The sequence below is a fragment of the Triticum aestivum genome, chromosome 5A (genome assembly GCF_018294505.1).
Source record: "Triticum aestivum cultivar Chinese Spring chromosome 5A, IWGSC CS RefSeq v2.1, whole genome shotgun sequence".
In the NCBI taxonomy this organism is placed as follows: Eukaryota; Viridiplantae; Streptophyta; class Magnoliopsida; order Poales; family Poaceae; genus Triticum; species Triticum aestivum.
The window spans coordinates 78,881,823-78,898,083 of NC_057806.1; the positions used below are offsets into that span (position 1 = coordinate 78,881,823).

At 45.4% G+C, this 16,261-nt stretch overlaps 1 protein-coding gene across 1 annotated transcript; it reads right to left on the minus strand.

Moving 5' to 3' along the window:
* Positions 1-10,639: 10,639 nt before the first annotated feature.
* LOC123102388 (calcium-transporting ATPase 10, plasma membrane-type) lies at positions 10,640-15,778 on the minus strand. The gene is made up of 7 exons (XM_044523729.1): positions 15,406-15,778; positions 14,682-14,736; positions 12,622-14,573; positions 12,376-12,534; positions 12,014-12,185; positions 11,636-11,934; positions 10,640-11,312 (listed from the first exon to the last, which is right to left on the minus strand). The coding sequence occupies exons 1-7, from the start codon at positions 15,580-15,582 to the stop codon at positions 11,064-11,066; spliced, it is 3,063 nt and encodes a 1,020-aa protein (XP_044379664.1). The 5' UTR covers positions 15,583-15,778; the 3' UTR covers positions 10,640-11,063.
* Positions 15,779-16,261: the final 483 nt, after the last annotated feature.

Below are 16,261 nucleotides of genomic sequence, written 5' to 3' on the forward strand. Positions count from 1 at the left end.
TGTGAGTTCTTTATGACTAATGTTGAGTCCATGGATTATACGCACTCTCACCCTTCCACCATTGCTAGCCTCTCTAGTATCGCGCAACTTTCGCCGGTACCTTAAACCCACCATATACCTTCCTCAAAACAGCCGCCATACCTACCTATCATGGCATTTCCATAGCCATTCCGAGATATATTGCCATGCAACTTCCATCATCATCATATACATGACTTGAGCATTTATTGTCATATTGCTTTGCATGATCGTAAGATAGCTATCATGATGTTTTCATGGCTTGTCCATTTCTTGATGTCATTGCTACGCTAGATCATTGCACATCCCGGTACACCGCCGGAGGCATCCATATAGAGTCATATCTTTGTTCTAGTATCGAGTTGTAATATTGAGTTGTAAGTAAATAAAATTGTGATGATCATCATTATTAGAGCATTGCCCGAGTGAGGAAAGGATGATGGAGACTATGATTCCCCCATAAGTCGGGATGAGACTCCGTACTTTACAAAAAAATAAAAGAGGCCAAAGAAGCCCAAATAAAAAAAGAGGCCAAAGAAGCCCACCAAAAAAATAAAATAAAATAAAAACAAAAAATGAGAGAAAAAGAGAGAAGGGGCAGTGCTACTATCCTTTTTCCACACTTGTGCTTCAAAGTAGCACCATGTTCTTCATATAGAGAGTCTCTTGAGTTATCACTTTCATATACTAGTGGGAATTTTCATTATAGAACTTGGCTTGTATATTCCGATGATGGGTTCCTCAAATGCCTGAGGTCTTCATGAGCAAGCAAGTTGGATGCACACCCACTTAGTTTCAGTTGGAATTTCATACACTTATAGCTCTAGTGCATCTGTTGCATGGCAATCCCTACTCACTCGCATTGATATCTATTGATGGGCATCTCCATAGCCCGTTGATACGCCTAGTTGATGTGAGACTATCTTCTCCTTTTTGTCTTCTCCACAACCACCATTCTATTCCACCCATAGTGCTATATTCATGGCTCAGGCGCATGTATTGCGTGAAATTTGAAAAGGTTTGAGAACATCAAAAGTATGAAACAATTGCTTGGCTTGTCATCGGGGTTGTGCATGATGTGAGTATTTTGTGTGGTGAAGATGGAGCATAGCCAGACTATATGATTTTGTAGGGATAACTTTCTTTGGCCTTGTTATTTTGAAAAGACATGATTGCTTTATTAGTAGGCTTGAAGTATTATTGTTTTTATGTCAAATGATAGACTATTGCTTTGAATCACTCGTATCTTAATATTCATGCCATGATTAGACTACGTGATCAAGATTATGCTAGGTAGCATTCCACATCAAAAATTATCTTTTTTTATCATTTACCTACTCGAGGACGAGCAGGAATTAAGCTTGGGGATGCCGATATGTCTCCGTCGTATCTATAATTTTTTATTGTTCCATGCCAATATTCTACAACTTTCATATACTTTTGGCAACTTTTTATACTATTTTTGGGACTAACGTATTGATCAAGTGCCCAGTGCCAGTTCCAATTTGTTGCATGTTTTTTGTTTTGCAGAATATCCATATCAAACGGAATCCAAACGGGATAAAAACTGACGGAGATTTTTTGGAATATATATGATTTTTGGGAAGAAAAATCCACGCGAGACGGTGCCCGAGGTGGCCATGAGGCAGGGGGGCGCGCCTGCCCCCCTGGGCGCGCCCCTGACCCTCGTGGGCCACCCGTAAGGCGGTTGATGCCCTTATTTCGCTACAAGAAAGCTAATATCCTGATAGAGATCGTGTTAAAATTTCAGCCCAATCGGAGTTACGGATCTCCGGGAATATAAGAAACGGTGGAAGGGAAGAATTTGAGAACGCAGAAACAGAGAGAGAGAGAGAGAGAGAGAGAGAGAGAGAGAGAGAGAGAGAGAGAGATCCAATCTCGGAGGGGCTCTCGCCCCTCCCACGCCATGGAGACCATGGGCCAGAGGGGAAACCCTTCTCCCATCTAGGGAGAAGGTCAAGGAAGAAGAAGAAGAAGGAGGGGGGCTCTCTCGGCCTCGCTTTCGGTGGCGCCGGAGTGCCACCGGGGGCCCTCATCATCACCGCGATCTACACCAACACCTCCTCCATCTTCACCACCATCTCCATCACCTTCCCCCCTCTATCTACAGCGGTCCACTCTCCCGCAACCCGCTGTACCCTCTACTTGAACATGGTGCTTTATGCTTCATATTATTATCCAATGATATGTTGCCATCCTATGATGTCTGAGTAGATTTTCGTTGTCACGGTGGTCGATGAATTGCTTTGATTGATTTAATTTTCTTGTGGTTATGTTGATGTCCTTTGGTGCCCATCATATGAGCGCGCGCGTGGATCACACCATAGGGTTAGTTGTATGTTGATAGGACTATGTATTGGAGGGCAAGGGTGACAGAAGCTTCAGCCTAGCATAGAAATTGATGCATACGGGATTGAAGGGGGACCAATATATCTTAATGATATGGTTGGGTTTTACCTTAATGAACGTTAGTAGTTGCGGATGCTTGCTAATAGTTCCAATCATAAGTGCATAGAATTCCAAGTCAGGGATGACATGCTAGCAGTGGCCTCTCCCACATAATACTTGCTATCGGTCTAGCAAAGTAGTCAATTGCTTAGGGGCAATTTTGCAACTCCTACCACCACTTTTCCACACTCGCTATATTTACTTTATTGCTTCTTTACTTAAAACAGCCTTTAGCTTTTATTTACGCGCTCTTTATTATCTTGCAAACCTATCCAACAACACCTACAAAGTACTTCTAGTTTCATACTTGTTCTAGGTAAAGCGAACATCAAGCGTGCGTAGAGTTGTATCGGTGGTCGATAGAACTTGAGGGAATATTTGTTCTACCTTTACCTCCTCGTTGGGTTCGACACTCTTACTTATCGAAAACTGTTGCGATCCCCTATACTTGTGGGTTATCAAGAGAGTCCTACTAGGACTCCTAATCCTAGTAGGATTCGCCCCCCCCCCCTTCTTTTCCTTCTCATGGAGGGGGAAAGGAGAGGGAGTAGGAGAAGGAAAAGGGGTGGCGCCCACTTCCCTAGTCCAATTTGGCCTCATCCCTTGTGGGGGGCGCACCAGCCCCTTGTGGGCTGGTTAGCCTCCCTCATATGGCCCATATGGCCCATATCTTTCCCCGGGTGGTACCGGTAACCCCTCCGGTACTCTGGTATGTACCCGATACACTCCAGAACCCTTCTGGTGTCCGAATACTACCTTCCAATATATCAATATTTACCTCTCGACCATTTCGAGACTACTCATCATGTCTGTGATCTCATCTGGGAATCCGAACAAACTTCGGTCACCAAAACACATAACTCATAATACAAATCGTCATCGAACATTAAGCGTGCGGACCCTATGGGTTCGAGAACTATGTAGACATGACCGAGACACATCTCCGGTCAATAACCAATAGTGGAACCTGGATGCTCATATTGGTTCCTACATATTCTACGAAGATCTTTATCGGTCAAACTGCATAACAACATACGCCATTCCCTTTGTCATCGGTATGTTACTTTCCCGAGATTCGATCATCGGTATCACCATACCTAGTTCAATCTCGTTGCCGGCAGGTCTCTTTACTCGTTCCGTAATGTGTCATCCCGCAACTAACTCATTAGTCACATTGCTTGCAAGGCTTATTATGATGTGCATTACCGAGAGGCCCCAGAGATACCTCTCTGATACTTGGAGTGACAAATCCTAATCTCAATCTATGCCAACCCAACAAACACCTTCGAAGATACCTGTAGAGCATCTTTATAATCACCCAGTTACGTTGTGATATTTGATAGCACACAAGGTGTTCCTCCGGTATTCGGGAGTTGCATAATCTCATAGTCAGAGGAATATGCATATGACACGAAGAAAGCAATAGCAATAAAACTAAACGATCACAATGCTAAGCTAACGGATGGGTCTTGTCCATCACATCATTCTCTAATGATGTGATCCCATTCATCAAATGACAACACATGTCTATGGTCAAGGACACTCTGTTTGTCTATGTATTCACACATGTACTAAGTTTCCGGTTAATACAATTCTAGCATGAATAATAAACATTTATCATGATATAAAGAAATATAAATAACATCTTTATTATTGCCTCTAGGGCATATTTCCTTCATACACATGAGAGGGGAGACCCCGATAGCTGCGTTGAGGATGATGATTCTCGATAGCTAGGGTTGGAACTGTTTATATAGGAGGCCTCCTCGGGTCTTCTCCGTTGATAACTCATATTCCTCCATCCAACGTCTCTAGGGAGCTAAATCCAATTCTACTACCTCCCTTTCTGGCCAAGGAAGTCTTGGAAACAAATGGGGACGAAATACATGAAGAATCATGTGCGATTCGGCAAGGCCTGGGCAGCGGAATGGGTGGTGCAACAGTGATGCGCTCAGACTACGTGGATACACAGCAAGGACGGAGGCATGAAGTGAGATAAGTGGGGATTTGGTGGGGTTTTGTGTGGGTCAGGGGTATCAGAGTCCAGCGTGGCGGTTGTCCGGACGTTCGCAAACCTCCGCCAGCTTTGCTTCTGGTTTGCGGGAACTCGAATGTGCAGACTGGTCTGTAGATGTTTGATGCATGGCGTCGGATGGCACAAAGTATCCGAACCGCGCGATCCAAACGTTTACTGGTGTTTGGATGGATGGTGACGGAGCAAAATACCGCCAGATCCCTCGGTAGGGTTCATGACGAGATTAGAAGTACCATGATTCGGGCCTCACAATTTACGCAGGTTCGGGCCTCCAAAGAGTAGTACCCTACGTTCTGCTTCTTCTTGTTATTCATGATGAGGGGATACCTCGTGCAGAGGATTACAATGGTGTGCGGGATGTTTACCGAGAGTCAGATCTAAGATTAGATGGATCAATGAAGACCTAGACCTCCCTTGGCGGAGCCAGGGGGGACGAGCAAGGTACATATCATATCAACAGTTATTTAGTGATAAGATTTACACGTAAAATGTTGTTGGCCCCCCTATCGTTATGTGAATACTGGAGAAAGTGAAACGGCCCATGTATAAGCCCACTAGTTAGTCGTTTCCTAAGTCCATGCCAAGGCAAAGAAAAAAAAGATTGTACAATGGGCCTCCGCTAAATCTCTTGGGGATGAGCATTATCTCCGTGATTAACGGTGAGCCGCTGCTGTCCATGCCTTCGCCGCCTGCCTATCTCTTCTCTTCCATCTAATCTGATTCATACGACGACACACCCACCAATTCTTCATGCTAGCCAATGAACTAGCCGAGGTTAACGCATCACACCATCTATTAATCTCTCTCAATTCTAATCTTATATTGTATTGAACTTCTACATCTGATTTAAGTTATTTTATTGTGTGATTTGTGATGCATTGCTACACTAGGTTAAAGCACATGAAATAGTTCGAAAGCTCGGACTCATCAATGCTTGGTTGAGCATTTGTATACAGTGATTGTCGTCACATATGCCTGCCAACGATGACTAGGCAATCTACTTGAACCTAGTGGCAAGGGGGATAATGAGGGGTGGATTTGGTTTTCTAGGTATGTATTCTAGCAACATTGATCAATTTTTGCTAACTAAACAGTAAATTTTTCTAATATAACCAGTGATGATTTCTCATTCAAACCTATATAAATGCAAGTTAAAAACCAACCATGTGATAACATGATTAATGGTGTTCGTATATCTTAAATTCCCATATGACAATGTTTGCATGGCATTTCATGTCGTATCTCTACTTCTAATGAATGAGTTGGTGAATCGTCTCCGCGGTTTATTTTCGTTGGTTGTTTTTCGTCTCTCCTCCCACCACCCCCTCTCATCCTAGTCCGCGGTTTTTTTTGCTGGTTTTTTTTCGTCTCTCCTCCCACCACCCCCTCCCACCCTAGTCTATCGATTTATTTCTCTCTCCACTCTTTATTACAACCAAAACTTTCCTAACGTATAACAAATCACGGATCTAACTTCCTTAAATTATGCAAATTAATCTATTCCTTTTATCGGTTCAATTTGTCATAGGAAACAAATAACAGATTTTCAGGAAACAAATAATACATTTTAATCTAACTTCCTTAAATTATGCAAATCAATCGATTCCTTTTATTGGTTCAATTTGTCTTAGAAAACAAATAACAGATTTTCAGGAAACAAATAATACATTTTAATCTAACTTTCCTAACTTATCTAAATCAATCGATTTCTCTTATTAGTGAAATTTGTTTTGGAAAACAAATAACAGATTTTCAGGAAACAAATAATACATTTTAATCTAAGTTTCCTAACTTATCTAAATCAATAGATTTCTCTTATTAGTGAAATTTGTTTTAGGAAACAAATAATAGACACGTCACAACTTTCCTCCCAATAAATAGTTTCTTAACATTTGCAAACTTTCCTAAGCAGACACGTCACAAACGCGCAGGTACTGATATCACGTTACCAAACAATAAAACCCCATTTGCATAGAAATTAGTTCAAAAATCCTAACTTTCCTAAATTTTTACCTTTCCTTGATAACAACCAATATTTCTTATGTTTTCCACCTATTGAAGGAAATCACCCCTCCATCGATATTAGCATTTTTTGGAACTGAGATCTCCGGGTTATGATTTTTTTTTTTTGCGATTCTTTCCAATTGTGACCTCTCCTTCCACTTCGGCTCCTTCTCGCATAAACACCTCCACCACAGCCAGGTGACACCGCCCCAGACCTCCTGCCTCTCCACAACTTCTCCGTCACCTCCATCTCGTACTCCATTAACAATCCCTCCGTCACATTTGCCCACGGCGTGTCGAGGGCATGGCGCAGCAGCGTACCAGCGATAGAGCAGCGCATAGCAGCAGGAAGCAACACGCAGCAGGCGAGGCGAGCGGCCGACGGTGGAGGACAGAGATGCGGCCGGCGTGGCTGAGGGGGCGGCCGGCAGAAGATGGCCACGACTGGAGGCGGCGCGAGACAGGGGCGCGACAGCGGGGCGAGCGAAGGGATAGGCGGCAGCAGACGGGGCGAGCGCAGCCAGCGAGAGTGTGGCGAGCGGCCAGGGTGTGTGTCGCGCGGGGCACAGTCATGTGGTGGTTGCGCCGAGCGCGAAGGCAGCGGCAGGCGCGACTGACGCGGTGTAGCACGGGCGTGGGCATGGAGAGGGAGTGGCCCCGCGGGCGCGGAAGAATAGTGGCAGGCTCGGGCATGGGCGTGCATAGGAGCGGGCATGTGCAACGGGGTCAATCCGAGGAGCTCGGTGGCTACCCCTGCAATGGCCATGGCGGACGGCGGTTCTCGGCCACGGTGAAATACCTAACAAAAGCAAACGAAAGGTGAAACAGGGGAAAGGCAAGAGGAGATCATGGCGGTGTCAATGGCGCCCTAGGGGAAGACATGGGAGCTCGGGGCGGCGCGGATCGAACGACAATGTCGCGGTGGCCCAAGGTTGAGGAAGACGGCAGGACGTCAATGTAGGGGTGCTGGACTTGATCTCGTTGGCGCAGACGAAGTAGCGAAGGCGTTCGGATCTCCTCGACAAGCTCCTAGCCCGCAGGGAGGGCAGTGGCCATGTGGAAGGGGTCGGTCATGGTGGCCGTGGCGTCTGACTTCGTCCAGATCGACGGGATCGAGCGAGCGAGGAGGAGAAGTGGATTTGGGAGGGGCGTCGAGGAGGAGTGAAGCCATGGGGGCAGGGAAGGAAGGGCGTCACCCTTATCCATTCCCCTTCGATGCCAGCGAGGTGGTCGGGCGGGAGCCCGGCTCTGTAGCGACGCGGCTCGGGGAACAGGAGAAGACGACCACGCGGGGACTGGACCACTGAGCCAGTTCGGTGGCAAGGCCGGGGGGGGCAGGGCGAATCCCCTTTTATATCGTCCTTTTGGTTTTTCAATGTATTCTAATCTGTTTCTCCTTTTTAACACCGTTTCTATTTATTCTTATCAATTAAATGATCTCTATTCCTAATGTCTCAGTTGGTAGTCTCCATTCCGGGTTTATTTTCGTCCCACCTCCCGAGTGAGGGAGAGGGGGAGAGAGAGTGAGGAAGAGGGAGGGAGAGGGTGTGTGTGAGAATTTGATGGTAAAAAAGATCGTCAATGTCACTTAATATGTATGAGAATATTAAATGTAATATTAACATAATTGATATTGAACTTTTAAAGTTAATGTGGCCCCGTTGCAACACACGGGCGTTTTTCTAATTTCAGAGTAGTTTGATAATAAAATTCATCTTCTTGGCATTTAAGTGAAATTATTGACCAATATTATGTATTGCTACATACGCTCCGACTGCCAAAAAAAATGTGTGCCGGCTTCATGTCGTCTGCCCCCTCTATGCCTATATCCTGGCTCCGCCCCTGTTTATATAAGCAGGAGAGGTCTAGGGTTTACATGAGGGTCGGTGAGATTAGTTCTGCCGCCGCCCTTAGACTTGGAGAGCACGCGCATCGTTTTTGCTTCCCTAGGGTTCCCTGATGTCTCTTGGGCCTGGTGGGCCCTGTACGAGGCTAAGGCCGGGCTCCCTTACATTAGGTACCCTGGGTACAGGACCCCGTCAGATGGCGTTGGAGATGCCCTTACGCTTGGTGAACCTATGAACCCTGCTCTAGTTTTTTAGCATAAAATCCACTTGCAACAAATTTTACACGCACTTTTATTTCTAGTTACTATTTATTTTGTTATAATGACAAAAATGATTCTCCTCTACATGTTATTTTCCAGTGTATGCACTCTCTTCATACGTGGTCGACGCTACAACGAATGGAGTGTCAACTGTTGTTCAAGGCGGTTTGTACGGAGTTGGATCGGGTGGCTATGAAGGGTTTTTTTCCAACATGGGTGGCAGCATAACCTGGGTCTATATGTTTCTATTGTTGTTGTTTTGTCAATGTAGATTCATTTCTTTTTGCCAGACTTTTCGAGGTTTGTCGTGTGCATCCTAATTATTCAGAGGTCGGGTGTTACTCATAATGCTTTGTATCGGCTTGATGCTAAGATAATAAAAGCGTCCTTTATCGAGAGACAAAAAGTTACTATTTATTTTGAAAATACAAAAATATTATCTATCACGTTATCTTTTAATATCATGTACAACTAGCAAGGCTAGCAAGGTTGACACTCTTCTTGGTATTATTGGGGACACAAGTGAAGTTTTGTTTGCTTTGCAGAGCTTATCATTGTTGTGAGAACCTTGTACCTCCACGGATTGATTTTTTGGTTTCTCACCGAGGAAAAAATTGCCACTTACTACAAACCCTTGTACTTGAGGACCCAACTGCTTGTTAGGCTATACACCTAGTAGTAAGCTAGACACCAACGCCAAATTCGCCGTGGAGGAGCGCACGTATGTGACAGCACGCGCGACACGAGCGGTCGGCGAGGATATGAGCTCGAAGGAGGAGGAGAATGACAACGCCATGGAGGTGGAGGAGGAGCTCGCTACCATTGAATCCGAATTCACTGGTATGAGCATAGAGCAATCAGTGTGTCGGAGGAGGAAGGCAACGCCATCGGCCTCCTCTCATAGGAGGAGGAGGCGCAATATCATGGCGCACTAGCTGAGGAGGTAGAGCACCATGCGGCGGAGGCGTGGCTCGAAGGTGAGTGCCATCACCCCATGGCAGAGCTCCTCACCAACCCCTCATCGAGCGTGTGGTGGCGGTGAACCACCAAAACCTCTCATCTGCGATGCCGAGTGGAAGCAAATGGTCACCGAGCTCGACGACAATCACTCTGACGATGATGACATGTTGTGGACTCGCACTACCGCCAACTAGCATGAGACCGACGGCTCCGACACGGGGGTGATCGAGCTCTCCTCCGACAAGGAGTAGGGATAGTTTATATATTTATCTCATTTTAATTCGCTTTACATCATTGTAGCGGTAATGTAGTGTTTAATTATATTATGGTTATGTTTAATGTGCTACTAGTATCGTGTAATTATGCAATGAATCTACTCTAAATGTCTATTTGTGATGAATTTGTGGCACACCACCATTTCATCGGAGGCACAAGGGCCATTTTTTTTCTCAAACTTACTTTATACTCCCTCCGTCCCAAATTAGTTGACTCAGATTTGCCGAGATACGGATATGGATGTATCTAGACACGTTTTAGTGTTATATCCATCCATATCTAGACAAATCCAAAACAACAAGATGTTTTGGATATTTCAATATGGGCTACATATAGACTGAAATAAATGAACATCTTATTGCAGTGAACGGAAGTAATAACTAAGAACACAAATTTTTCAAGACACTCTCTTTTACTCCCTCCGTTCCGAATTACTTGTCTTGGATTTGTCTACATACAGATGTATCTAGACTCATTTTAGTGCTAGATACCTCCGTATCTAGACAAATCTAAGACAAGTAATTCGGAACAGAGGGAGTACCTTCGAAGAGGTAAGAGGAGTGTTTGCTCAAAACTGTTGGTCGATCAATGGTAATATTTATGTATATAAATACGGTATAAGTATACAAGATTGAACAGAAATATTGTTGACATATTTAATGCTCACTTCTTACATTTTCTTTACATATTATGCATGTAGGTTAATCACAGAATACAACATCATAAAATATCTCATATCAATTTGGGACCATCTTAGAAGAGCTCAAGAATTTCACGGTAAACACTTGAAATCCAACATAAGGCACTAGTTCTCTCTGGACTACATGCGCCCCATTCCAGGAAGGTCTCGGTCATATGCCGAGACGGAATAAAGGGGTCGAAATGATCAGGTTTCTGTTTATCGATCCACAGAATATACATCTTTTCTGGTCTGAATCCCAGCCAGACATCAATCTTACAGATCTGCTGAGGAGCAGGCCCTAAGCCCCAGCACAGCACCAGATACAAATGCTTCTTACACAACAATATGATGCAAATCTGCACACTCGTAGGCTTTAAAACTTGTCTAGTGCAGCTCTTCTCAGGCTTGCTCTCCATGCATCCCAAAAGACCCTGCATGGAGGATTCAGGTCCACACACTATGGAATCTGTCTTTTCGCCACACCTCCTTCGCATGGTGGGTTGCCCTTTTCATCAGGAAGACCCTACGGGAATGAGCTTGACGACGACGGCGATCGGCATTCCGACAAGGCCAAGGAGCACGCTGGCGAGCCACTGGAGACTGGTGAGAGGCGTCGTGTTGGCAAACTCGCCGAGGAACTGGACCATGATGAACTGGAAGACGACCGTGCTGCTGAGGACACACATGAAGACATAGTTGTTCAGCATGCCCTTGAGCACATTGAGCTTCTCCATCTCCCTCGAACTTATCTCATTGAACACCTGAGATAGCACACGCAAATCTAGTGAGAGTCCAAGTTCGCCGTTAAAAATAATGTGCAATCTTATTTCAGAACTTTGACACAACAGGTCTGCATGCCGAACTATGCACCTTCGCTTCCACCAAATTCATATTAACCCTCTGCCAGCTGTGTTTATTTACCTAACTATCAGAGCATTACACTATTGCATTATTATTTTTTAAAGTTCGCCGCATAGGGGTTCTTGAAATGATCACAAATTGCCTTGCCTTCTGTAGGTTATCACCGAGGTCCTGGTAAACACATCACCGGTGGAAAAGAGGGGATTTACAGCAGTAGACATACCTGGCAGAAGACGAATGAGTTGAAAATAATTGTATTCAGCACTATATCAGCATCAGAGCCTCCAAGCCCAAAAAAGGTTTTTCCTTGCGTCTGGAGATACCACATAACAACAAATTGGTATAGAGATTGCCCAAAAATGTTCCTCCACATTACATTTGTGATGAACTTCCCTGTTCTTCCTACTGGCTCTCTCTTCATCAAGTCATCATTGGGTGGTTCAGTGGCTAATGCAAGCGCGCCAAGTGTGTCCATAATCATGTTGACCCAAAGAAGTTGAACGGCTGTCAGTGGCGCATTTCCTATCATTGCAAGTGCAAATTATCAATAGGAGGGTATGTCATAGGAAGTAACAAGTATCATCAAGACTAGGAGGCATACCTGTAAAACAAGCTGAGGAGAAGTTAACTAGTAAAGCAACAACATTAACAGTTAACTGAAACTGCACAAATTTCTGAATGTTGACGTAAACAGAGCGCCCCCATCTGGCAACAGTTACAATTGTAGAGAAATTGTCGTCCAGAATGATGACATCGGCACTCTCTTTCGCCACCTGAATAAGAGTGCATTAGGCTAGTGAATAACATGAGTGAAAAATTAAGAATACCAGAATACAATGTGAACTTTGCAATATTCAGGTCCTGAAAGGCTGAATAAATTTGCATAACTCCATTAAAACAATACGGTATGATACACCTCCTAGTAGATTAAGCTTGGTCTCTTTAATGATCAAGCATTCTCACCTCAGTCCCGGCAATGCCCATTGCAAGTCCAATATCTGCTTCATGCAGGGCAGGAGCATCATTTGTGCCGTCACCAGTAACAGCAACAACTTCATTGAATGTTGTGCGCAAATGCTTTACAAGTGTATGCTTATCCAGCGGTGATGATCGGGCCATTACCTTCAATACACGGAATTATGAGATGAGACTTGCAGATAGATGGTAAACACTATTAGAAGTCAACAGGATATTATAAACACATCAAACCTGAATTTTTGGAACAAGCACAAGGAGTTCCTCAAGAGTTTTCTCCCTGAAATCCGGTCCCTCGATAGCCAGGCCATCTTCAGTGAGTATACCACATTCATGGGCAATCGCCTTTGCTGTATTTATGTTGTCACCTGTGACCATTCTCACCGTAACTCCAGCAGAGCGGCAAATTGCAACAGACTCTCTCACACCTGGGCGAACAGGATCTTTAATACCTACTATAGCAATGCATGTGTACCCTTGCTGTGGTAATTGCTCTTCAATGGAAAAGCCTTCTTCCATTTCCCTGTAAGCAAGACACAATGTCCTAAGAGCTTCATTAGCAAAACCATCAATAATACCATTGAGCTTGCCAGCAGTTTCTTTATCAAGAGGGGTAACAGCACCTGTCTCATCTATGAACTTATCACATGCAGCCAAGACTATTTCTGAAGCACCTTTACAATGTGCACGGTATCCTCCGTCAGCAAGCTCAAGAAGGACACACATCCTCTTTTTTGTTGAATTGAAAGGCTCCACTTTTGCAATCTTAGTTTCAGCACGCTTCGCCTTAAAGTTTCCACCTATTGACATTGCAAACTCCAATATGGCTGCCTCTGTTGGGGTACCAAGGATCTGGTGTTTCCCATCTTGGTTAATAACAACCTCACCACCTGTATTGTTAAATATAGACTCGAGAAGAGTTCTGACAACATTTTCTGGAAGTTCTGAACACAACTTAGACGCATTCTGAGGACTGTTAACCTCTCTGATATTTCCACAAATGCAGGTCTTGACAACAGTCATATGATTAGTTGTTAGTGTTCCTGTCTTATCACTGCAGATGGTAGTAGCTGAGCCCATAGTTTCACATGCAGCTAAGTTGCGAACCAGTGCCTTGTCATTCATCATTTTCTTCATTGCAAATGCCAGACTCAGTGTGACTGCTAAGGGTAATCCCTCAGGAACAGCAACCACAACAATGGTAACTGCAATAGCAAAATGCTCCAACATTGCCAGTGCATCATCCCCTGACCAGCTTAAGAGCAGACCATCGTGATACTTTTTGCTGATTAACCCTTGAGACAAGACGATAAAAGTTATGACAGCGAAAAATAGTCCGATCTGACCAATGATAGTTGCCACTCCATTAAGTTTGACCTGCAGTGGGGTTTCATCGTCCCCGCCTTCGCTGAGAGTAGCCATTAGTTTTCCCCACTGGGTTCGCATACCAACTGTTGTAACAAGCATCTTGCAGGACCCATCTTGGACCTTGGTACCCGACAAAAGAAAAGGGTTTTCTTCATTTACAACAACAGGTTCACTCTCGCCGGTTAGGCTGGACTCATTAATCAAAAGAGAAAACCCAGAAATGAAGAGCCCATCAGCAGGAACCTGATCTCCGATTGCCAGATTGACGACATCTCCAGGAAGAAGATCATATATCGATATTCTTTGCCTGAAACCTTTCCTTGTAACTTGCACTTGAATTTTTCTTTTCTCCTTGTCCAGGTCCTTGAATTGCAGCGACTGCCGATAGTCACTTGTCGCGGTGACGAAAACAACCAAGAGGATACTTGCAACAATTCCTAGACCATCATGAGCACCTTTTGGCCATCCTTCCATCGTAATGCCAACAACTAACGAGACAAAGGCGCAAATAGCAAGAATTATAAGAGTTGTATCTTGAAGAGCTTCCCACACAAACACCCAGAAACTGCGGGTCTCGCTTTCTGTGAATTTGTTTATTCCATATATGTCCTGCCTACGCTGCATGCTGTCCTCGGCTGTATCAAGCCCATCTGTCGGCGAAGTTGCAAGCTTCGCTGCTATTCCGGCAACGGCGCCGTGGATGATCAACTTTTTACTGTCATGACCCTCAACAATGGACCCCAGTTCATCAGCGCAAATCTGAAACCCTGCAGCCTTGACTTCTTCAGGGACAACATACTCACTTCGAAGTTTGAGGCCTGGGGATATTTGTTTGTCAGTGGCACGGTTATATACTAGTAACTACTAGTATATAGGAAATGTTCAAAACAACCGAGAAAACATGAAGTCGTGCGATCAATTATTACCATGTATAAACTGCAGTGCAGCTTTGGACACCAGCACGGCAACCCGCAGCTTCTCCTGTCACACATCAATAGCATGAATTTCAGTAACCTCGTGAAATAAGAGCAGAAACTAATTATAGACCACTTAAGGACCGAATTTGGTACTAGTACAGTGATTATTGTAGAATAGGATTTCAAACTAGCCACTCCCAACACCCATTATGGCCGTGCACTAGGATAGCACTGTTCTACTGAAAACAGTGCAAAGAAGTCATATGGTGTCGTTGCAGCAAACTAGGCACTGGGCAGGTGCCAAATTGGCACTAAGCTTAAGCTATGGCCCCCATCTACCGATCTCAGAAGCAGATCACATACACCCCAAAATGCTCCAACAAAACACCGTGGAGTTGGTTAATTCACTTGAGAACTCCACGAGGTGTGTAGCTAAACCAGCCGGTCACTGGGCTACAACCCTACCAACCCTCCTAAGCTAAGCTAGCAGCAGCAGCACTCTGGGTGCTCGAAGCTAAATCTTGGTGGAGGACGCGGCCGGCCGGCGTGAATCCCTACGAGCTCCGGTCACGGCGGCCAGGCCGACCCCCGGCTCCAGCATCCAGATCCCAGAACCGCCGCAGATCCCGGCGGGAAGCCCCGCCCAAAACCACCGGGCGAGGCCGCGCAGAGGACCAAATTAGTTAGCCAGCAGCGGAAGTGGGAGGGAGGGCGGAGAGGAGGAGGCGCGTACGTGGTTGGCGTGCTTGATGGCCTGCGCCTCGCCGCGCTTGTCGAGGTTGGCGGTGAAGCGGAAGCGTCGCTTGGGGTTCTTGACGACGCTGCAGAGCTTGCGCCAGCGCCGCAGCGCCTCCTCGGACGAGTTCTTGCCCTTGACGCCCCCGAAGTTCTCCTCCAGGTAGCTCTCCATCCCCCCTCGCCCGCCGCCGCCGCCGCCGCTCCGGCAGACTCCTCGCTCGCTCGCTCGCTGGGCTCAAAAAATCCCTGCCCCGGCGCGCACGAGCCGGGATTGACGCGTTGGTTGGGTTTGTGCCTGCGTTCTGCGGAGTTTGGGGATGGGGAGTGTGTGTGTGTGGGCGTGGCGACCTGACCCTGACCAATGAGATCGCGCGCTCGCTCGCCGAGTCGTTGGGTCAAACGAGTAGAAAAGTACCCGAAGTCACCGGCCATGTATACGTACCGAGAGAGAGAAATTTTTTTCATTTATTTTTTTGCGCGAAGAAAAGAAAAATCTTTTCGTTAACGTCACTGATGCGTTTCTTTTCCCGGCAACGTCACTAGTGCTGCCAATGTAGTATCTGAGAACAAAAACGAAGGTACAAGGAAGGTGCCTTTTAGAAAAGAGGCGCCGGATACGGCGCGTATATGTGAATTAATTAATGCTCGCGTATAAATACTGTAGGGATAGAGATAGATAGATACCTAGAGAGAGATGGCATGTATTGATAACATCGGAGAGGTATAAATGAGACGACGACCCGCGCAGAAAAAACTCGTACTAGTACGTACTCTTATGTGTTTGGCAGCATGAAAAAAGCGAATGGAGCAAAGAAACAAGGTGTATATTTTGTACAAGCACAGACGCGTGA